At 38.9% G+C, this 22,893-nt stretch overlaps 1 protein-coding gene across 4 annotated transcripts in view; it reads left to right on the top strand.

Moving 5' to 3' along the window:
* The first annotated feature begins 1,444 nt into the window (after nt 1-1,444).
* The window catches only part of C33H8orf89 (chromosome 33 C8orf89 homolog), a 48,003-nt gene continuing 26,554 nt past the window's right edge, over nt 1,445-22,893 (top strand). For 2 of the 4 annotated variants that reach the window (XM_058528880.1, XM_058528878.1), the window contains exons 1-2: nt 1,445-2,479; nt 22,407-22,573. In XM_058528880.1, the coding sequence (XP_058384863.1) occupies nt 22,447-22,573 (127 nt within the window). In that variant the 5' untranslated portion in view covers nt 1,445-2,479; nt 22,407-22,446. Of the gene's footprint in view, nt 2,480-22,406; nt 22,574-22,893 lie in introns of those variants that run through there. The other 2 variants (XM_058528879.1, XR_009216583.1) reach the window with 2 other exon arrangements.

Raw genomic sequence — 22,893 nt, 5'->3', positions numbered from 1 at the left:
AATATATATCTCCATCCCCATCCCCGAAGGCTGTAATGTCACACTTAGCCTTATATTATAACAATGTGAGTGGCTACTGCCTTTCCTTTTGGACTGGAAATTCTTTGAAGGCAGAGTCTCTATTTATTTCATCTTTGTATTTGTCATGCACGTGGCGCAATGACTTGCACATAGTACATGCTCAGTGAATATGTTGGAGTAAGTGAGCTAATACATTGGGAATAAAAAATTGCATGTATTAGTGTATTGCTAGCTATAATGACAAACAGATCTCAACATTTTAGCAATGTAACATGTAGAAGTTTATTTCTTGCTCATATAACAATTCCAAGGCAAATTTTCCTGGTCAGCAGGCAGCTTTCTTCAGTTGGTAGTAGGACCATGGCTCTGCCATTCCTTAGACTTCACTATTGTCTGACTACAGCCAGCAGGAGGGGAAGGAGAAAGTACAGAGAAAGCAGACCTGCCTCTTAAAAGCTTCTTGCAGAAAGTGTTACGTGTTATATTCACTCCAATCACAGGGAAGTAGCCACTTCCTAGGAACAACTCTGTTCTCAGGAGGAACAAGAATCTCAGTAGACATTCAGCCTTCTCTGCCATAGTTAATTTCTGCTTATCAAAACTGGTGGGATTTAGCTTGATCATTCCTTGCTCAAAAACAAAAGCAGAACTCTCCTACTTCCCTAATCTGGTTAGATTAGCAAAGGCTCTGTTGTACTGCAGAATTTAAACATAGCTTTATCATTAATATTTATCATAATGAACTGTAATTGTTTACTTTGTCCCTCCCAGTAGACTGTACGTTTTTGTATCTTAATCGTTTTTGGATTTCACCTCCTAGCACGATGACTGACATTGTGGATAAATAAATAACTAGCTTTCTCGATGAATGTACAACTTGCCTGTATGTTCACTTGATAATTATTTTAGTTTAAACAAAGCTAAAACCATCTGCTATTTGATATTTGAGTTATTTTCAGCCTTTTTTCTTTTCTATTGTAAAGAATATAGGATTGACATCCTTGAAGATAAATATTTCTATGTGTCAATGATTATTCCTTCAGGATAAGCTCCTGGAAGTGGAGTTGCTGGGTCAAAGCATATAAAATTATAAGGACATATATATTGCTAGATTGCTGTCTGGCACTATTGTACCAATTCACACACTGAAACCTTGTAAGAGTGCCTATTTCCTATACCTATTGGAGAAAGTCGTAGCTCATTATGTTCTTTTGCTTTTATCTGAGTACTAGTGAAGATGAAATTTATTGACCATTTGTATTTTTTCTGTAATGAGTTATCTCTTCTTTAATAAATACTCTATAGGGTTTGCTTTCTTTTTGATTTTTAAGTATCTTTGTATATAAAAGAAATTAAATTCTTCAATTCTTTTTTTTTTTTTTGAGGAAGATTAGCCCTGAGCTAACATCTGTTGCCAATCCTTCTCTTTTTTGCTGAGGAAGATTCATCCTGGGCTGACATCGGTGCCCATCTTCCTCTACTTTATATGGGATGCCGCTTCAGCACGGCTTGACAAGCGGTGCGTAGGTCCGTGCCCGGGATCTGAACCTGCGAACCCCAGGCTGCCGAAACAGAGGGTGTGAACTTAACTGCTATGCCACCGGGCCGGCCCCCAAATTCCTCAATTCTTTATGTCACCGTTTGAAAAGTTATTCTGGGAACTTCTGGGCAGTGTGACAGAGTGAGCTCACATGGAAGGGATTCCATTCTGCTTCCATATATTTCAAATGCTGGGTAAAATATATTAAAATAATTTATGGATATGTGGCTGAGCTAGGAACCAAGAGAAGGAAATCCCCAGGTGCCAGAAAGGAAGGAATGTTCACATAGGAAGCCACTGTTGAGCATCTGCCGAAAGCTGAAAGTCACAAAGGAGTACTGTTCCAGTTACTATGACTGCATAACAAATTTCTCCAAAACTTAGGGGTGCAAAACAACCATTTATTGTGCTCATGGATTCTTTGGGTCAGGAATTCGGATAATACAGAGCAGGGACAGCTTGGCTCTGCTTCACGATGTCTGGGGTCTTGGATGGAAGGCTTGAAGGCCTGGGGCTGGAGTCACCTGCAGGCTCAATCACTCCTATGTCTGGTGGTTGATGCTGGCTGTGGACTGAGACTTGAGCTGTGGATGTCAGCTGGAACCTTTAAATGGTGGCCTCTTTCTGTCACCTAGATTCCTCAGAAAGTAGTGGCTGGGTTTCAAAGGTGAGTGGCCCGAGAGAGAGAGCCAGTAGAAATCATATCACATTTTATGACCTAACCTTGGAAATCACACAATGTCACTTCTACTGCATTTTGTTTAGTGAGGAAGTTCGTTTCTGAGAGGGGAACACAGACCTCACCTCTTGGTGAAGGAGCGTCAACATCACATTGAAGGAAGAACACGTGAGAATGGATATGTATTAGTGCATCCCTTGAAACATAGAACCTGCCATAAGTACCTTGACACAGAGATGGTAAGTAGAAAAATACCCGCCATTGGCCTGAGGAGGCTGCAAGGAAGCTTGCCATCCATTTGAACTATTTAGGAAAAAAGTCAGCTGCTAGATATTAGAGCTTCATACCCTGTACCAGCTCAGGTCTGGGGTCTGAATTCACATTGCTGCATGGTTCAGGGACCACAATCCGAGAAATTGGCATATTAACTATCTGATACCTCTCAAACCCAGGGCCAGGCAGAGATCAATGGAAAGCATATACAGAGATGTATAGTGAAGTTTCCATAGCTCAGTGCACACTGGACTTCTGTAGACAGCAATCTCTCTAAAGATGAGCTCACAGGGCCGGCCCCGTGGCTTAGCGGTTAAGTGCGCGCGCTCCACTACTGGCGGCCCTGGTTCGGATCCCGGGCGTGCACCGACGCACCGCTTCTCCGACCATGCTGAGGCCGCGTCCTACATACAGCAACTAGAAGGATGTGTAGCTATGACATACAACTATCTACTGGGGCTTTGGGGGGAAAAAATAAATAAATAAAATAAAATTATAAAAAAAAATAAAAATAAAATAAAGATGAGCTCACAGTCAAAGATGACAAATCATATAAGGAACCACAAGGAAGGAGACTTGGCAGATGCAGCAAATGGAAGATTTGTACCACAAAATAGAAAATAATAGAACATCATGGAAAGAATTTAAATTTATAATATTCAAGGAGATGAAGGCATGGAAACCATAAGGCAAGAACAGGGCAATGTGAAAAAGAACAGGCGAGGTCTAGGGTGGCACACTCACCCTGAAAGGAGAAGAGGAAGAGAAGAGGCATTGAGTTGAGAAGTACCTCCTGTACCCCAGGAATTCGTTGATTCTTGGCCTAAATAATAATTATGATGATTATGATAATAGTAACTATCATTTCTTTCTGTGTCTAAAGATACCTTACTGTAGTCTGAAGATTCTTGTTTGAGAATTAAAGCAGTGTACTAGGCATTTAGCTACGTGCTTTTCTTAAGTTACCTTTAAACTTCACAATAACCCTGTAAGTCAGAGATTATTAGTTCCCTAGGTAGGGCGACTGAGGCACAGAAAGCTTAACAAGAAAATTAATGTTTTTTTCCAGCTGGGAATGGGAAAGTAACAAAGGGCTTTGGGATGTGTAGGTGGATGGCGATGGTTGTAGAAGCCATTGCTGCGATTATTTCTTCATTTCCTAATTCATAGGCTGGGAGGTTCTTAACTTAGGGAATGCTTAAATATAACTCCTCCTGTGAGCTGAATATTTAAACACAAATTGGCAAATTAACTGCTTATGAATTTTGGGAAATGGGAAATACTTACGTCCAGATAGGAATTTTACATATGGTTTTAAAATTTCTTTCTCTAATATTTTGCATGCTTCTTATTTTTAATTTTGTTCGAACTTAATACTTCTTTAATTCCTTTCCCTCATCCATCTCTCCTCCCCCCTAAAAAAAAGAGAATTTGATAAAATTAATAGCTATGTTTTTGCTCCATGTTGCGTACATGTTAGAGACGAACCATTTAACTTTCCTGAACCTCAGCTGTTTACTTCAAAACTTAGGGAATGAGGTCTCTTACAGGTCTATAGATCAGTGATTTCTGTGAGCCAGTCCTTTAATTCTCAAGTCAGAATCTCAATTCAGACAGCAGTAAGACTTTTTTTTTATAGATATCTAGACCTGACTTTGAAAAAGTAGGGATTAGTAAATTTTCAATGACTTTCACTTGTTCCCTTCCTCATTTTTAGATTTTGGTTTGGAGATGGGGGACTATGGACAATTCCACTTCCAGGAATCTTCCATAAGATTGAATTTTTCCTTCAATGACTGAGGTTGTTTATAAAAACAAAAAATTTTTAAATAGTTGTTTTTCATTTCACTGAACGATCATGTTCCCCATCACTAAGAAATTAAAGACTTTCTTGCTGTTGTAGGTTCTTAATGAAGGTTCTTATACTAACGTAAGCAACTTTCCATTAACATCCTTGCATTGCTTCAGTGTGTTCACAGGCACCTCTTCTCAATACCTTCAAAAATATAGATAGATCTAACCAGATCTCTATTTTGAAGCCTCCTTTTATTACATTTAAATTTTTTTGTTCAAGCATTCTGCTTTTAAAGCAATATGCTTAAACTGCTGAGTAGTGCTGATCTTAGAAGAACAATATAGTAAAAGCTAAAGCTTTTTGATGCTTACTCAGTTTCAGGTGCTGTAGTAAGTGATTATATCGTGTGATCCTCTTAATGAGCCTGGTTGTTGATGTTGCCTCATTGAAGGAGGCAGACCGCAGTACCTGAGCCTACAGTCTAGAGGAACACTTCATAGATGATTATTTAAATCTACTTACATATATTACGTGCTCTGAAAGGTTGGATGGGTGGATGAATTTATCATGGGGCAGCCGAGGGTGCCTGGAAGAGTGTGTGGCCCACATTCACGGAAGGGGCTGTTGTGCTCTGCCACTGCTTACCATCAATGCTGATCATACTGTAATGATTGTTCAACTTTGTCTATTGTATTGGGCTTGGGAAAATTCTCTTATCACAGACTGTTGTTACAATGTGATTTATTATAGTGGTATTTGACCTATAGTTCCCTGACAAGTTTTCATCTTGCCTTAAATTTTAGGAGAGCAATGACTTATTGTCAGTTTTTTAGGGAGAATTGTGGTATAACAACCAAAAATCTGTCATACCCATGATCCCTTTTGCTCAAATTCTGATGGACCAGTGTTAAGTATATCATGTATTATATTATCAGACGTGGAGGAACGGAATGACATGTTCTAATTTTTAAATAGATATTTTGCTTTAGTCAGCGTGGCAGCGACTGCTCAAGTTTTCTCTCAGTGTCTGTTCCCTCTTCTTTCTTAGTAAAAGGACCCCTGATTTTTAGCTGGGTACATAATGCCCAGAATAGACTATATTTTCCTTTTTCTTTTACAGCTTGCCATGGCCACGTGGCTAAGTTCTGACCAATGGGATGTAAGCAGAATTGTGTGTGTGACTTCTGGGAAGTGACTTTAAAGCAAGGAAGGATGCCTCTCTCTTTTCCCTTCCTTCTTCCTGTAAGCTGGAGTTCAGTTCTGTATTTTTTTAACTGGAAAACACCCAGCATAACCAAAAGTAGAAAGAGTCCTATAATAAAGTCCGGTATACCAGTCCCTCAGCTGCAACACGGCTTATCTTGTTTCATCTATATTCTCACCCCTCCCCTCCCCTCTTACACCCATTATACTGAAGCAAATCCCAGACACTGTATCATTTTATCCATAAATATTTCAGTATATATCTCTAAAGATGAGAATTCTTTTAAAAACTCAAACCACTGTTTTAAAAACAAAACCCACTATTACATCTTAAATTAGTGTTAAATCTTAAATATTAACCCACCTTAATATCTAGTCAGTGTTCAAGTTTCCCTGATTGTCTCATAAAGTATCTTGTTTTTACAATTTATCCAAATGAAGTCCATACATTACAACTGTTTGCTATGTCTCTTAAATCTCTCTTAATCCATAGATTATCCCTCCCACTTCTCGATTTATTTGTAACAATTTATTGGTTGAAAGAACCAGGTAACCTGTCCCAGGTCAAAACTCCACAATCTGATTTTGCTGATTGTGCCCCCATGATGCCCTTTGATATGTTCCTTTGTCCCCTGTATTTCTTCTAAATTGGCAGTTAGATTTAAAGGCTTGATCAGAGTCAGGTTTGTTTGTTTGTGTGTGTGTTTGGCAAGAATACTTAATAGGTGTTGCTCCATCAGGAGGTACATCCTGTCAAGTCTCCTTTTATGATCTGAGCTGCCATCGATGATCATTGGTGTATCCATCAGGGTTCTCCAGAGAAACAGAACTGGGGTGTATGGGTGTGTGGGGGGCTGTGTGTGTGTGTTTGTGTGTGTAAAGAGATTTATTTCAAGGAATTAGCTTATGTGATTGTGGGAGCTGACTGGCAGTCTGGAAACTCTCAGGCAGGAGTTGATGCTGCAGTCTTGAGGTAGTATTTCCTTCCTCAGGGAAAACTCAGTTTTGTTTTAAGGCCTTTCAATTGATTAGACAAAGTCCACCTAGATTTTTGAGTGTAATCTCCTTTACTTATAGTCAACTGACTGTAGATGTTCACCATATGTACAAAATACCTTCACAGCAACACCTAGATTAGTGTTTAATTGACTAGCTAGGTACTAGAGCCTAACCAAGTCGACGTGTAAAATTAACCATCACAATTGCCAAGATCCATTAATTAATTAAGGTTTGCAAAATTGTGATATTTTAATACTATCATTCTTTCATTTATTAGCTGGGATACTCTGTGAAGAGAAACTTCTCCATCATCGTGCATTTAGATAAATACTTGATTCTTTCCTTATATATACTGGGTTTGAAATCAAGTTGATTCTTTAATACCTTACAAAGATGATCAGTGAGGTGGGTTTTTTTTTTTTGAAAGTATCATTGTGCATTTATGTATTATATATATTTAATGTATTTCAATTCATTGCAGTTGATATTCTTATTATAATGTTTATACTCTCGTCTGTGGTCAGTTGGAGGCTCTTCAAGTTGGTGAATACTATGATTGTAGTTGTCTTTTATAAATTCCTAGATTTCTATAATAATAATATACTCTAAGCTCATCTTGTACATTTCCTGCCACAGACCTGGAATCAACTATTTCTTCAAGGAGCCCTAGTTGTTTTTTGTTTTTAAGTCAGGAATGGGACCACAATCTAGTTATTAGGTTCAGTGGACAGAGCTAGGAAACAATTTTTTTGTGTGTGTGTGAGGAAGATTAGCCCTGAGCTAACATCTGTGCCAGTCGTCCTCTATTTTGTATGTGGGTTGCTGCCTCAGCATGGCTGATTAGTGGTATATGTCTGCGCCTGGGATCCACACGAGTGGAGAACGCTGAACTTAACCACTACGACACGGGGCTGGCCTCCAGATTCATTTTTTTTTTAAGACAAAAGTCTTATACTGGGGGCTGGCCTGGTGACGTAGTGGTTAAGTTCAGGCACTCTGCTTCAGCAGTCCAGGGTTCGTGGGTTTGAATCCCGGGTGCGGACCTACGCACTGCTCATCAAGCCATGCTGTGGTGGTGTCCCACATACAAAAAATAGAGGAAGACTGGCACAGGTGTTAGCTCAGGGAAATCTTCCTCAAGCAAAAAGAGGAAGATTGGCAACATATGTTAGCTCAGGGCCAATCCTCCTCACCACCACTACCAACAAAAAAAGTCATACTTCCAATTCATATTTGGGACTTTGGGGTTTTTACTTAATCTTATTGATGTTAAATCTGTATCTTTTTGTCTCACACTGAAAGTCCTTGTTCCCATCAGCACCAATATAAATGTTCATTTACTCAGTCATCTTGAACTATGAAGTAGATGCTGTATGTTCAGTGTGGTGGAACGGTAGGATAGAAGTAGCCTAGGTCCCTAATACCTTGGCACCAGCCCTGGGATATCCTTCCAGGCTTGTATTTGAGGGAAAATCTTATTGTTTAAGCCACTTATTTTGGATTTTCTGTCATTTGAAGCCAAAATAATACAGGGAGCTACCATGGATTTCCAATTTTTAAAGGATTAGTATATGCTAAATGCATTTGATACTAAAATCTTACTGAACTTAGTGGTGTCTTTGATACAGAAGACTTTTCAGAGTCTTCCCGTCAAATATTACTTTGAATATCAACAGTTATTATTATAATATGGAATTGTGGAGGTCTCAATTATAGCTATATTATCCTTTTTTGTATTTTAGAAATTGGTTTGGAGGCAGTGAATAAATTTTACGTCTGCTTGTTTAAGTGGCATTGTTTTCTTTTTAATTGTCTCCAACACATATTTTATATTGGCTATGATATATTGTTATGTATTAGATTGTGTCCCCCTTAAATTCGTATGTTGAAGTCCTAAACCCAACCTTGGAATGTGACCTTATTTGGAGATAGAATCTTTGCAGAGGTAATCAAGTTAGATAAGGTTATTACAGTGGGCCTAATCTAATATGACCAGTGTTCTTATAAATAGGGGAATTTTGGACACAGAGATGTACAGAGGGAAGACAATGTGAAGACATAGGGAGAAGACAGTCATCTGCAAGACAAGGAGAGAGGCCTGGAACAGATCCTTCACTCACAGCCCGGAGAAGGAACCAACCTGTCAACACCTTGATTTTGAACTTCTAGCCTCCAGAACTGTGAGACAATAAATTTCTGTTATTTAAGCCACCCGGGTCTGTGGCACTTTGTTATGGTAGCCCTAACAAACTAATATATAGTTATTGTATTTTTGTGATGTTTCCTTATTCTGTCTGCTATTGTTTAATAGAAACAGTTTATTTTTTATCTTTGATTTTAAAAAGCAGATGTTCTTGATTCTCATTCTCTCATCTACCCCAGGAGAATGTTTAATCAATTATTTTCCTCTCTTGTGTTTTCAGTCTCTCCCTTTTAGTTATCTTCATCCTCAAAAGACTATACTCATGCTCAAGAGTCTCTCTTGTTGAAATATAGCTCTTTTGACATTATGCTTCTCTCTAATGAAATTGTTCCTCACTTCCTTTTTCTTAAAACTTTAGTTTTTATTGGAACCCTTTTGTTGGTTCTTCTATCTCTTTAACCATTCCTTTTCAGTCTTCTTTGTGGTCGACCTATACTCTGGCTATCCCTCAAATATTGGTGCCCTTGGGCTTGTTCTTATTCTTCTTTTCACTTACACACTGCACTCATCCTGGACAGCCTTCGCTATTCTCAAGGCTTTAACTATGCTGATGACTACCAAATCTGTATCTCTTGGTTAAACCCACTCCCACCTCTGGGCATCCCCTTCTGTGAATGTCACACTGGCATCTCGAACTTGTTTTATCCACAACTGAATCTCTCTTCTCACTCAGACTGGTTCCTCATCTTCTCTTCCCAACATTGTGAATCCCACCAGTCATCCACAGTTCCCAGGCCTCTAATGCTACTTCGTTAACCTCCATCCAGCTTGTCTCTCATCTGCTTTTTCCTTGGTTTGGGCCCTCACTACCATTCACCTAGATGATTGCAGTAGTTTCCTAAGTGGCCTCCTTGTTCCCGTCTGTCTTCCAATATTGCTAAAGTTAAAGCAATATTTTGAAATCTTGGTTCTAATCCTTCAACAGCTCCTATTACTTATAGCTGTGGTCTCCAAAATAGGGTGCATGAGCCTCAAGATATGATACGTTGGGAAAGAAAATAGAATTCCCATTACATATATATTTTAAATTTGAGAAATTGCCCCTAGCATGACACCTAGTAAGTACTCAACAGGTGCTTGTTGAATGAATTAGGGCGGAGGCTGGCAAACTTTATAAAATACAGTAAATATTTTAGGCTTTGTGATCCATAGAGTCTCTGTTGCAACTACTTGGCTCTGCTCTTGTAGGCCAAAGGAAGCTATAGAAAATATGTAAACAAATAGGCACTTGTTTCTGTGTTCCAGTGCAAATTTATTTACTAAACAAGTGTCAGGCTGGATGTGTCCTGGGGACAGTAGCTTGCTAACCCCTGAATTAGAGTATGGGGGAGGGGAAACTGTCTAGTGACGAGATTGCAAAGATAAGTCCGGGAGCAGTTCCTGGACAGTGCTGTATGCAGAAATAGACTTGGCAAAATAGAGTTTGGAGTTTTATCCAGAGACCAGTGTCAGAGATGGATATTAAATACTCGCATATGAATACATGATTATAAACTATGATACATGCTATGCAGAAAATGACAGGATGCTATTATCATACAACAGAAAGCCCTGACTTATTCTTGGGGATTAGGAAAGGATTCCCTGAAAAAATGTCATTTGAGTTGATATCTGAAAGATAAGAAGGAGTTAATTAGGCAAAGGATAAAAGAAGATGTTCCATATGTCCAAAGGCTCTGAGGTAGAAGAGAGCTTGCCCTACCTCCCAACTCCCACCTGAAATTAAAGAAGGCTACTGTGGCCGGCATAAAGCAAGGGGGAGACAAGGATGAGAAGGTGGTGGGGGACAGAAGCCACGCCAGTCAGTATCTTGTTTGCCACGTTAAGGATTTTGGTCTTTAACCCAAGAACGGTGGAAAGCCCCTGAGGGTTTTGAGCAGCTGAGTGACACGATGAGATCTGCTTTGTTGAAAGATCGCTAAGACTACAGTGTGGCAAATGGGTTAATTAGAAGGGGTAAGGTAGAAAGCAGGGGACACTCCAGCAACTTCTCCTGCACTGGTTCAGGGGTGCTGGAGAAATTTCCTATAGGAGTATGTTATGTCGTGTGTGAACATCTTCAAGTTAGATGTTATCAGTATTCACTAGAACCATATATAATATGTAACATCCATAAATTCACCTCTGTGAACCACCTAAGGTGCTTGCTGAGAACGACATCAGATTAAAATATGAAGCGTAAATTTTTAAACATAGTGGATAGCGTCCACATTACCATCTAAGTAAGAACATCTGAGGTCCCGGAGTACATATCTGGGAGTCTCAGATTAGACAAAGTGCGCATTGGTGAAGGCCCAAGGGGAAGATCGACTCCCTGACTAGGGCAAAGGGTCCAGCACCTGGAATAAATACTCTAGTATTCTGGCTGTCGTTTCTATGTCATGATGACTCCCCAGTTGAGTGGATAAAAACTTGGAGCAAGCTACCCTAAGATAGAAGATCTTCATGGATTTCTTCCATCTTAGAATTCCGTGAGGAACTGTCCAGCGCGTCCACGCATCTGCCGAAAAGCCCAGAAGACAGTTTGCCAGCTCCATAGTGATAACAGCTGAGCCAAGAGCCGGCCGAAAGGCTGTAGCTCTTCTGCTTCCCCTTCCTCTATTTCCTTTCTCTTCTCCAGGTGACTGGAGATATGAAAAAACAAAAGTTAAGGTACCTTCATCAGGATTTTGAAATTTGAATTTTAGCCTGGGGACTGTGAGTGGATTTAAGGAGAGCAGTTAAAAACCTAATACAGCAATCCAGGAAGGTGACGAGGGTGGCTTGGACTAGGGTGGAGATTCAGAGAAGTGGGCAGATTAAGAGATACTCAGGCAGTAAGACCAACAGGTCTGGTTGAACAGCTGGATTTAGGAGCAAGAGAGGTAATCATTGTTGGCTACTAGGTTTCTACCTTGTGCAACTGGAGGATGGCGATGTCATTACTGTGTTAGGGAATACTGAAGAAAACAGACTTTGTTGGGGAAACATGAGATATCCAAGTGAAGATACCTAATAAGCAGTTATTTATATGTGCCTATTGCTCAGAAGAGAGGCTGGAAGATACAGATTTAGGATTCTTTGAAGAATGTCATGGAAGAGATCTTTAGCCATTAAATGCTTGCATCCCTTTGAAGAGCAATCTGTTTGATGCCTCTATGTCACCGCCCAGGGATGGGCTGGCCTGACTCACTCCCCCTGACCTGGACTTAGCTTAAGAGATAGCTTAAGGGGCCTGCCCCGTGGCGTAGCGGTGAAGTGCACGCGTTCTGCTGCTGGCGGCCCGGGTTCGGATCCCGGGCGTGCACCGATGCACCGCTTGTCGGGCCATGATGGGGCGGTGTCCCATATAAAGTGGAGGAAGATAGGCACAGATGTTATCCCAGGGCCAGTCTTCCTCAGCAAAAAGAGGAGGATTGGCGTGGATGTTAGCTCAGGAATGATCTTCCTCACACACACAAAAAAAAAGACATAGCTTAAGACTTATCCCGAAGCCTTTCTTGAGAATTAACCACTCCCTTTGTCCTTCCACAGTGCCCTGTATGCACCTTTTTACATGAGATTTACTTTTAACCCAATTCCAATATGTTTCTTTTCCTACTCAAAACCTTCTGATGGATTTTCAGTGCACTTAGAACAAAATCCAAACTCTATGTTGTGGTTTATAAAGCCCTAAAATATCTGACACCTGCTATCTTTGCAACCTTATCTTACACCTCTCTCCCTGTTGCAAGCCACATATGTAATTTTAAATTTTCTAGAGGCCACATTAAAAAGGTAAAAATAGGTGAAATTAATTTAAATAATCTGTTTTATTTAATCCAACATATCCAAAATTATCATTTCAACATAACATCAATCAATCAATATAAAAATTATTAATGAGACATTTTATAATCTTTTTTACCACATAAAGTCTTTGAAGTCTGGTGTGTGTTTTACACTTACAGCACATCTCAATTCTGACCAGCCACATTTCAAGTGCTCAGTAGCCACATGTGGCTAGTGACTACTCTATTGGACCACATAGGTGCTGACACACAGATCTTTTTTTGCCTTAGAACACGCTGGCCTCATTCTGGCTTTGGGGCCTTTGCACTCACTATTCTCTTTGCGGAGAATGCTCTCCCTCCTTACATCTTCTCCAGATATCTCTGGCTATGTCTCGTCCATTCGGATCTCAGCTCAAGATCATCTAGCATCTGTGAGGACTTCTTTTTTGTTTTGTTTTGTTTATTGCAGTAACATTGGTTTATAATATTGTATAAATTTCAGGTGTACATCATTATACTTCTATTTCTGCATGGATTACATCATGTTCTCATGTTAACCACCCAAATATTAATTACAATCCATCACCACACACGTGCCTAGTTATCCCTTTCGCCCCCTTCCCTTCCCCTCTGGTAACCACCAATCCAATCTCTGTCTCTGTGTGTTTGTTTGTTGTTGTTATTATCTACTACTTAATAAGTGAGATCTATGGTATTTGACCTTCTCCCTCTGACTTATTTCACTTAGCATAATACCCTCAATGTCCATCCATGTTGTCACAAATAGGTGGATTTCATCGTTTCTTATGGCTGAGTAGTATTCCATTGTGTATATATACCACATCTTCTTTATCCATTCATCCCTTGATGGGCACTTAGGTTGCTTCCAAGTCTTGGTTATTGCGAATAACGCTGCAATAAACACAGGGGTGCATGTTTCTTTACACATTGGTGTTTTCACATTCTTTGGATAAATACCCAGCAGTGGAATAGCTGGATCATATGGTAATTCTATCCTTAATTTTTTGAGGAGTCTCCATACTGTTTTCCATAGTGGCTGCACCAGTTTGCACTCCCACCAGCAGTCTATGAGAGTTCTCTTCTCTCCACATCCTCTCCAACACTTGTTGTTTCCTGTCTTGTTAATTATAGCCATTCTGACGAGCGTGTGAGGTGATATCTCATTTTAGTTTTGATTTGCATTTCCCTGATAGCTAATGATGTTGAACATCTTTTCATGTGCCTGTTGGCCATCTGTATATCTTTGGAGAAATGTCTGTTCAGGTCTTTTGCCCATTTTTTAATTGGGTTGTTAGATTTTTTGTTGTTGAAATGCATGAGTTCTTTATATATTTTAGAGATTAACCCCTTATCAGATGTATGGTTTGCAGATATCTTCTGTCAATTGTTAGGTTGTCTTTTCGTTTTGTTGATGGTTTCCTTTGCTGTGCAGAAGTTTTTAGTTTGATGTAGTCCTATTTGTTTATTTTTTCTGTTGTTTCTCTTGCCCCATCAGACATGGTGCTTGAAAATATGTTGCTAAGCCTGATGTCAAAGAGCGTACTGCCTATGTTTTCTTCTAGAATTTTCACGGTTTCAGGTCTTACATTCAAGTCTTTAATCCATTTTGAGGTAATTTTTGTGTATGGTGTAGGATAATGGTCTACTTTCATTTTTTTGCATGTGGCTATCCAGTTTTCCCAACACCATTTGTTGAGAGACTTTCCTTTCTCCATTGTTTGTTCTTGGCTCCTTTGTCAAAGATTAGCTGTCCATAGATGTGTGGGTTTATTTCTGGGCTTTTGATTCTATTCCATTGATCTGTGTGTCTGTTCTTGTGCCAGTACCATGCTGTTTTGGTTACTATAGCTTTGTAGTATATTTTGAAATCAGGGAGTGTGATACCTCCACTTTGTTCTTTTTTCTCAGGATTCCTTTAGCTATTCGGGGTCTTTTGTTGTTCCATATAAATTTTAGGATTCTTTGTTCTATTTCTGTGAAAAATGTTGTTGGAACTTTGATAGGGATTGCATTGAATCTATAGATGGCTTTAGGAAGTATGGACATCTTAACTATGTTAATTCTTCCAATCCAAGAGCACGGAATTTCTTTCCATTTCTTTGTGCCTTCTTCAATTTCTTTCAGCAATGTTTTATAGTTTTTGGTGTACAGCTCTTTCACCTCTTTGGTTAAGTTTATTCCTAGGTATTTTATTCTTTTTGTTGCAATTGTAAATGAGATTGTATTCTTAATTCTCTTTCTGCTACTTCGTTGTTAGTGTACAGAAATGCAACTGATTTCTGTATGTTGATTTTGTATCCTGCAGCTTTACTGTATTCATTTATTACTTCTAAAAGTTTTTTGGTGGGTTCTTTAGAGTTTTCTATATATAAAATTGTATCATCTGCAAATAGTGACAGTTTTACTTCTTCCTTTCCGATTTGGATCCCTTTTATTTCTTTTTCTTGCCCGATTGCTCTGGCTAGGACTTCCAGTACTATGTTAAATAGGAGTGGTGAGAGTGGGCATCCTTGTCTGGTTCGTGTTCTTAGAGGGATAGCTTTCAGTTTTTCACCATGAAAGATGATATTAGCTGTGGGTTTGTCATATATGGCCTTTATTATGTTGAGGTACTTTCCTTCTATACCCATTTTATTCAGAGTTTTTATCATAAATGGATGCTCTATCCTGTCAAATGCTTTCTCTGCTTCTATTGAGATGATCACGGGGTTTTTATTCTTCCTTTTATTAATGTGGTGTATCATGTTGATTAATTTGCAAATGTTGAACCATCCCTGCATCTCTGGAATAAATCCCGTCTGATCATGGTGTATAATGTTTTTAATGTATTGTTGTATGTGATTTGCTAGTATTTTGTTGAGGATTTTTGCATTGATGTTCATCACTGATATTGGCCTGTAATTTTCATTTTTTTGTGTTGTCCTTGTCTGGTTTTGGTATCAGGGTAATGTCAGCTTCGTAGAATGAGTTAGGGAGCTTCCCCCACTCCTCAATTTTTTGGAGGAGTTTCAGAATGATAGGTATTAAGTCTTCTTTGAATGTTGGGTAGAATTGTGAGGCCTTCTTTAGCCACCCAATCTGAAATACTTCCTGCTCCTTGGCATATTGCCATGATGAATTACAGTCAGTCCTCGTTATTCATAGATTCTAATCTGCTAATTCACCTACTCATTAAAATTTATTTGTAACTCTGAAATCAGTACTTGTGGTGTGTTCCTGGTCACTTGCAGATGTGTGCAGAATGGTGAAGTTCGAGTCGCCTGACCCACAGTTCCCAGCTGAGGTCAAACACGGTTTCAGCTCTCATACTGTAAGCAAGTGTCCTTTATCCTGTCTGTTCAGTGCCATGCTTTCACATGTTTGTGCTTTTTGTTGGTGATTTCACTATTTAAAATAGCCCAGAAGTATAGTGCTAAAATACTATCTTGTTCCTCAGTGCAAGAAGACTGTGCTGTGTCTTATGGAGAAAATATGTGTTAGATAAGCTTCCTTCAGGCATTGGTTATCCTGCTGTTGGCTGTGAGTTCAATGTTAATGAATCAACTATATAAATAAGGTGTTTTTAAACAGAAACATGCCTAAAACAAGGTTATGTGTTGATCAGTTGATGAAAATGTTGTGACCAGAGGCTCATAGGACCCTAATCTTTGTATTTCCCCTAGGAGCAATGGTTTAATATTCACTAATTCAGTGTTCACGGTGACTTTTTAGAACATAACTTTCAGAAATAATGAGACTTGACCTCACTTTCATTGTATTTTATGTGAAATAAACCTTGTTCATTTATTTGCTTATTTAATGTCTGAGTCCCCCAGCTAAGCTTCAGGAGAACAGGGACCCTGTCTGGTTTGGTTCACTATTGCATCCTTAGTGCCTGCCATATGATTGGCATTCAGTACATTTTTGTTAAATGAATGAATGGATGGATAAATAATAGTGAACAAATACTTGCCAGCCCTGGTGGTCTAGTGGTTAAGAGTCAGTGTTCTTACCACTAAGGCGTGAGTTCGTTTCCCGGCCAGGGAACCACACTGCCCATCTGTTGGTTGTCATACTGTGGTGGCTGCATGTTGCTGTGATGCTGAAAGCTATGCCACTGGTATTTCAAATACCAGCAGGGTCACCCATGGTGGACAGGTTTCAGTGGAGCTTCCAGACTAAGACAGAGTAGGAAGAAGGACGTGGCCACCCACTTCTGAAACAATTGGCTGTGAAAACCCTATGAATGGCAGTAGAACATTGTCTGATAGAGCCCCAGAAGATGAGAGGGTGGTGCAAAGAGACCAGGCAGGGTTCTGCTCTGCTGCCCACAGGGACCTAGGAGTCAGAATCCTCTCATCAGCATTGACACAACAACAAACAAGCATTTAATTAACATTTCCTTCTAGTTCTACACTAGGTGATAAAAAGATAATCTTAATTTAAAAACATTTGGAATATTTTTAATACAAAAAATGTTTAAATACACCCATATTTTAGAATGCCTTGAAAATGTAGTCATTATTTTACAGCTATTAGTTTTAAACAATTAGTTTATCTCAGTCCTGAGTCTCTTTCCTGTTAATTCGAGAAAGCATTTGTTTTGAGTGAGTTCTTTATGGCCTGCCCTAGCACGTGTGTACTTTGTTCTTTTTATTATCTCTTTGTACATGTGTTTTTTTTTTAACAGCCCTTTTTCCAGTCCCATAAAGTGTCCTTAATTTTTCTCTTTCTGCTAGAATTCAGTAGTGACCATGTTTTCAGGAAACATCAGATCAAAAACATTTGGTTTTTTATTATTTCAGCACATTCCTTAAGTTGTACATTCTTGCAGCTGTGGGCTTTTTTCCCCTCTAACTTTTTATTATGGAAAATTTCAAACATACGCAACAGTGTAGCGATAATAGTATGATAAACCCTCATGTACTCCTTGTGTGAGCTTTTCCCCAAAAATTCCATCTTAAGAAAGTTGTCTCTGGCTGGTTTGATAAATTGCCCCGAGAGGCATTTACGGTTAGTCCCCGATTGCTGCTTCTGTCCTGGAAGAGAGACTTCTAAGAAGGAAGAGGAGGGTCCGCCTTGAAGCTGAGAGAAAGCTGTCTGGTCATCTTCACCTTCACAAATAAAAGAGACTGGAGTCTGGTTTGTGATTCTAAGAGTCTTTTAAGACTTTGGAAATTGCCGTTTACTCTATATTTTAGTTTAGATTTGTTGTCATTTTCCTTATTGTTGTTGCTGTTATGGCTGTCTTATTTTCTCAACTCTTGAGCAATAAACCCTATGAAATCAAGAGTTCCGGAGCATCAAAGAATGTACCACTCTTCTGTCTCTTGCTTGGAAGGAGGATCAAGCCCAGGAATAGAGAGTGGTGGGAGCCTTGAGAAGGACGGGAAGCAGTGTGAGCCTCTGAGCCTGCTGCAGCCAAGGAAAGGGGCTCAGGGCCAAGGACCTGACAGGTCCTGCTGGAGACGCCCAAGTGGGCCCTGGGCACGGAGCTGAGGTTGTGACTGTCCCTTCTCTTTGCAGTCCGCGAGTGCACTTCCTAATGCTTCTCACCCCACTCTGGAGCCGTAATTGTCTGGTTTCCACGCTCGCCTTTAACTCCCAACACTGCCGTTTCAGAGCAGACCCAAGATCTCATCACCAAATCCAGACTTTTCTCCCCTTATTCTTATCTCATTTTCTCATGTTACGATAAATAACCTCTCCAGGATTTGCCAGAGCTGGCTCCTTAGGCATGGGCTGCCTAGGAGACGCTAACCTCTCACCACTCCCTCATCGCTGAGGCTACCTTTGTCTCCCCTCCTTTCCTCCTCCTTTTTCCTCTGTCCTCCTTCTCCCTCTTCTTCTCTTCTTTCTTTCTCTTTCTTCTCTTTTCCCTCACCTTCTCCTGTCTCTGCGCCCACATCCTCGCCTTTGCCCCTCCTTCCGTGCTGGCGCGCACCCATGCGTACAGACACACCCCCGTGCACACTCGCGCTGCATGAAACTACGTTGGTGAGCCATGTTCCCTCTCACTTCGCCACCTTTTTACACGCCTTTCCTCTGTTAGGAGCCATCTCCTCCCTCCCCTCCCCGACGCCTTTGCTTTGTTAGCTTCCTGCCAAAAGGCTTCCCTGACGCCCGGCTAGGTGAGGCGCGCCTCCTCTGGGCTCCAGCGCCGCGTACCTATTGTTTCCCTTCATAGCACTTACTACACCGTACTGTCCGTTCCCTCGTCTGGGTTTCCCTTGCTGCACTGGAAGCTCCTCAGGGCAAGGACTGTTTGTTTATCATGTTTCCCCAATGTCTTGTGCAATTCTTGGCATGGAATCAACCCTCAGTCAATAATATTTTGTATGAATGAATGAGCACAGCTGAATCTGGATATCTTTAATCTTTTTGTTGTGAAGATTGGAGAAAATGAATATAAAATGCCCAGGAAGGAGCATGGACTAATAGGCATTCAATTAATAGTAACTGTAGTGGTGGTTGTCGTTCTCCTGAGAGTAGGGGCAGCCTCTTGCTCATGGTTGTACTCTCTTCAGAGCTTAGTAATGACACTTAGTACATATGATTGAATTGAATGTATAGTAAATGAGCCAGATACATGATTAATTATTCTTTTGTGTCTGTGTTTAGAATAAAAGTAATGGCTGTCTTGAGAACATGTTTATTTTCCATGGAGTATAGAAATTATCTTTTTTTCAGGCACAAATGCATTTTCTACTGGTAATAATTTGTTTAATGTTTATTTTATTGTGGTAAGACACTTAAAATGAGATTTACCCTCTTAACAGATTTTTTTTAAGTGTACAATACAGTATTGTTATCTATAGGTACAATGTTGTACAGCTGAGCTCTAGAACTTATTCATCTTGCATAACTGAAACTTCATACCTGCTGATTAGCAACTCCCCATTTCCTCCTTCCCCCAGCCCCTGGCAACCACCATTCTATGCTTCTATGAGTTTGACTATTTTAGATTCATCATATAAGTGGAATCATGCAGTATTTGTCCTTCTGTGACTGGCTTATTTCACTTAGCATAACGTCCTCAAGATTCATCCATGTTGTTGCATATTTCATGTTTTCCTTCTTTTTGTGGCTGAGTGATAGTCCATTGTATATCTATACCACATTTTCTTTATCCATCCATCTCTTGATGGACATTAAGGTTGTTTCCACATCTTGGCCACTGTGAATAATGTTGCAATGAACATGGGAGGGCTAGTAACTCTTCAAGATCCTGACTTCAATTCTTTTGGATAAATACTCAGAGGTGGGATTGCTGGATCATATGGTAGTTCTATTTTTAATTTTTTGAGGAACCTCCATACTGTTTTCCATAGTGGCTGCACCATTTTACATTTCCACCAGTCGTGCACAAGAGTTTCGATTCTCTATGTGCTAACCTATACATGTCTTTTAAAAAAATTTATAATAGCCATCCTAACAGGTGTGAGGTGATATCTCATTGTGGTTTTGATGTCTGTCTCCCTGATGGTTAGTGACGTTGAGCATCTTTTCATATAACTGTTGGCCATTTGTATATCTTCTTTGGAGAAATGTCTATTCAAGTCCTTAGCCCGTTTTTAAATAGGGTTATTTGTTGTTGTTTTCTTTGCTATGGAATTGTAGGAGTTCCTTATATATTTTGGATATTAACCCCTTATCAGATATATGATTTGAAAATATTTTCTCCCAGTCTGTCATTTTCTTTTTCACTCTGTTGATTGCTTCCTTTACTGTGCAGAAGCTTTTAGTTTGATGTAGTCCCGCTTGTCTATTTTTGCTTTTGTTTCATGTGCTTTTGGTGTCAAATCAAAATCATTGCCAAGACCTGTGTCATGAAGCTTTTTCTCTATGTTTTCTTCTAGGAGTTTTATAGTTTCAGGTCTTAGATTTAAGTCTTTAATCCATTTTGATTGATTTTCGTGTATGGTGAAAGATAAGGGTTCGATTTCATTCTTTTGCATGTGGATATCCAGTCTTCTCACCACCATTTGTTGAAGAGACTATCCTTTCCCTATTGTATATTCTTGGTACCCTTGTTAAGATGAGTTCACCATATATGTGTGGATTTATTTCTGGGCTCTCTATTCAGTTCCATTGGCCTGTCTTTATGCCAGGGGCATATTGTTTCAATTGTTTTAGCTTTGTAATATATTTTGAAATCAGGAAATTTGATGCCTCCAGCTTTGATCTTCTTTCTCAAGTTTGTTTTGACTATCTGGGGTCCTTTGTGGTTCCCTGTGAATTTTTGAATTGTTTTTACTATTTCTGTAAAAAATTCCATTGGGATTTTGATAAAGATTGCATTGAATCTGTAGATTGTTTTGGATAGTATGGATATTTTGACAATATTAAGTTTTCCAATCTGTGAACATGAAATATTTTTCCATTTGTTTGTGTCTTCTTTAATTTCTTGCATCAGTGTTTTGTAATTTTTCAGTGTACAGGTCTTTCACTCCCTTAGTTAAGTTTATTCCTAAGTATTTTATTCTTTTTGATGCTATTGTAAATTGAATTGTTTTCCTAATTTCTTTTGCAGATAGTTTGTTGTTAGTGTTTAGAAATGCTAGTGATTTTTGTTTGTTGATTTTTGTATCTTGTTTTTGGATTTTGTTCCTGATCTTAGAGGAAAAGCTTTCACTTTTTCACTTTTAACATCATTGAGTATGATGTTACCTGTGGGCTTTTCATATATAGCCTTTATTATGTTGAGATAATTTCTCTCTATTCGTAGTTTGTTGAAAGTTTTTATCGTGAAAGGGTGTTGAATTTTATCAAATGCTTTTTCTGCATCTACTGAGATGATCATGTGATTTTTTTATCCTCCATTCTGTTAATGTGGTGTATCACATTAATTACGGTAGTCCCCCTTGTCCACAGGGGATCTGTTCCAAGACCCCCAGCAGGTGCCTGAAACCATGGATAGCACCAAACCCTCTATATACTATGTTTTTTCCTGTACATACATACCTATGGTGAAGTTTAATTTGTAAATTAGGCACAGTAAGAGATTAACAGCAATAACTAATAATAAAATGGAACAATTATAACAATATACTGTAATAAAAGTTACTGTAGATCTCAGCAATCTCAGCATATGATTTTTTTTCTTTCCTTATTGAGAACTTTTATCTTTTCTCTTAAAGGAATCACTTTACAGCTTCTCTTTGGCATATCCAAATTGCCAGCATCACTCTTGCGCTATGGGCCATCATTAAGTAAAATAAGGGTTACTTGAACACAAGCACTGTGATACCAGGACAGTCAATCTGATCACCTAGAGAGTTGCTAAGTGACTCATGGTAGGGTAGCATATATAGAGTGGATACGCTGAACAAAGGGATGATTCATGTCCTGGGTGAGATGGAGTGTGATGATGTGAGATTTCATCAAGCTGCTCAGAACAGCATGCAATTTAAAACTTATGAATTGTTTATTTCTGGAATTTTCCACGTAATATTTTTGGACCATGTTTGACCACGGGTAACTGAAACCACAGAAAGCGAAAGCACACGTAAGGGAGGACTACTGTAATTTTTGTATGTTTAACCATCCTTGCATCTATCTCAGAGATAAATCCCACTTGGTCATGGTGTATAATGGTAATATTTTTGAGAGATTCCTAAGCATTCTGCTGTCTTGTACATAATAACTTGCTGTTGGACTTTAAATTTTTTTATATCGCCAAGTATCTGTAACCTAGAATTTGAAAGAATTCATTAAAATATTTAAAAGGAAAGATTCTTACTATATTTTAATCTATATTCTTAAAGGCCTCTTGCTTTAAAATCCCACGAATATGTTTTTACATGTTATGGGTAAACTTTTCATTTAAATCTATGTTATCATTTAATCTGCATGATGGAAAACAAATCAGAAAAAATATTTATCTCTGAAATACCTTTTTTTTTTTTTTTTTTGTATTTTGTGTCCTGAATCTGGAGTAGCATCTCACTTTCACCAGCATCGTTGAAAGAAGGAAAAAAAATGCCAGTGCTATCTCCTGAAATCAAATTTGAGACTTCTAATGTCACCAGAAATTCCCTTGACAGTCGTTTTCTCTTTGAGAGTAGTTGGAGGAAAGCAGTTTTAGCAACACACAAGATGAGGAAAGGTAACTTCATTTTTACTCTTATTTTACTTAAGAAAATATAGAAATAGTGCCTTGAATTTATGTGTATTTTATTAAGCTGTCAAGAAACATTTTATAATTTCTCTAACATTTATGAAAGAATAATATCGTAAGCTTATGGAAAAGAAAAATGGAAGCAAATTAAAATCAATTTACTTAATGTAATTCTGTAACTCAGGAGACAAACAAATTTTAAAGAACTACTTCTCTTGATATCAGTTCAGTACTGTCTCTGTTGGATCATACTACTTTTCATAAATTGTTTTTGTTTTTAAATACCTAAAAGTTGGTTTTTATATATT

This window comes from Diceros bicornis, chromosome 33 (assembly GCF_020826845.1).
Source record: "Diceros bicornis minor isolate mBicDic1 chromosome 33, mDicBic1.mat.cur, whole genome shotgun sequence".
NCBI classification, from domain to species: Eukaryota; Metazoa; Chordata; class Mammalia; order Perissodactyla; family Rhinocerotidae; genus Diceros; species Diceros bicornis.
This window is presented reverse-complemented; position numbering and strand designations above follow the sequence as displayed.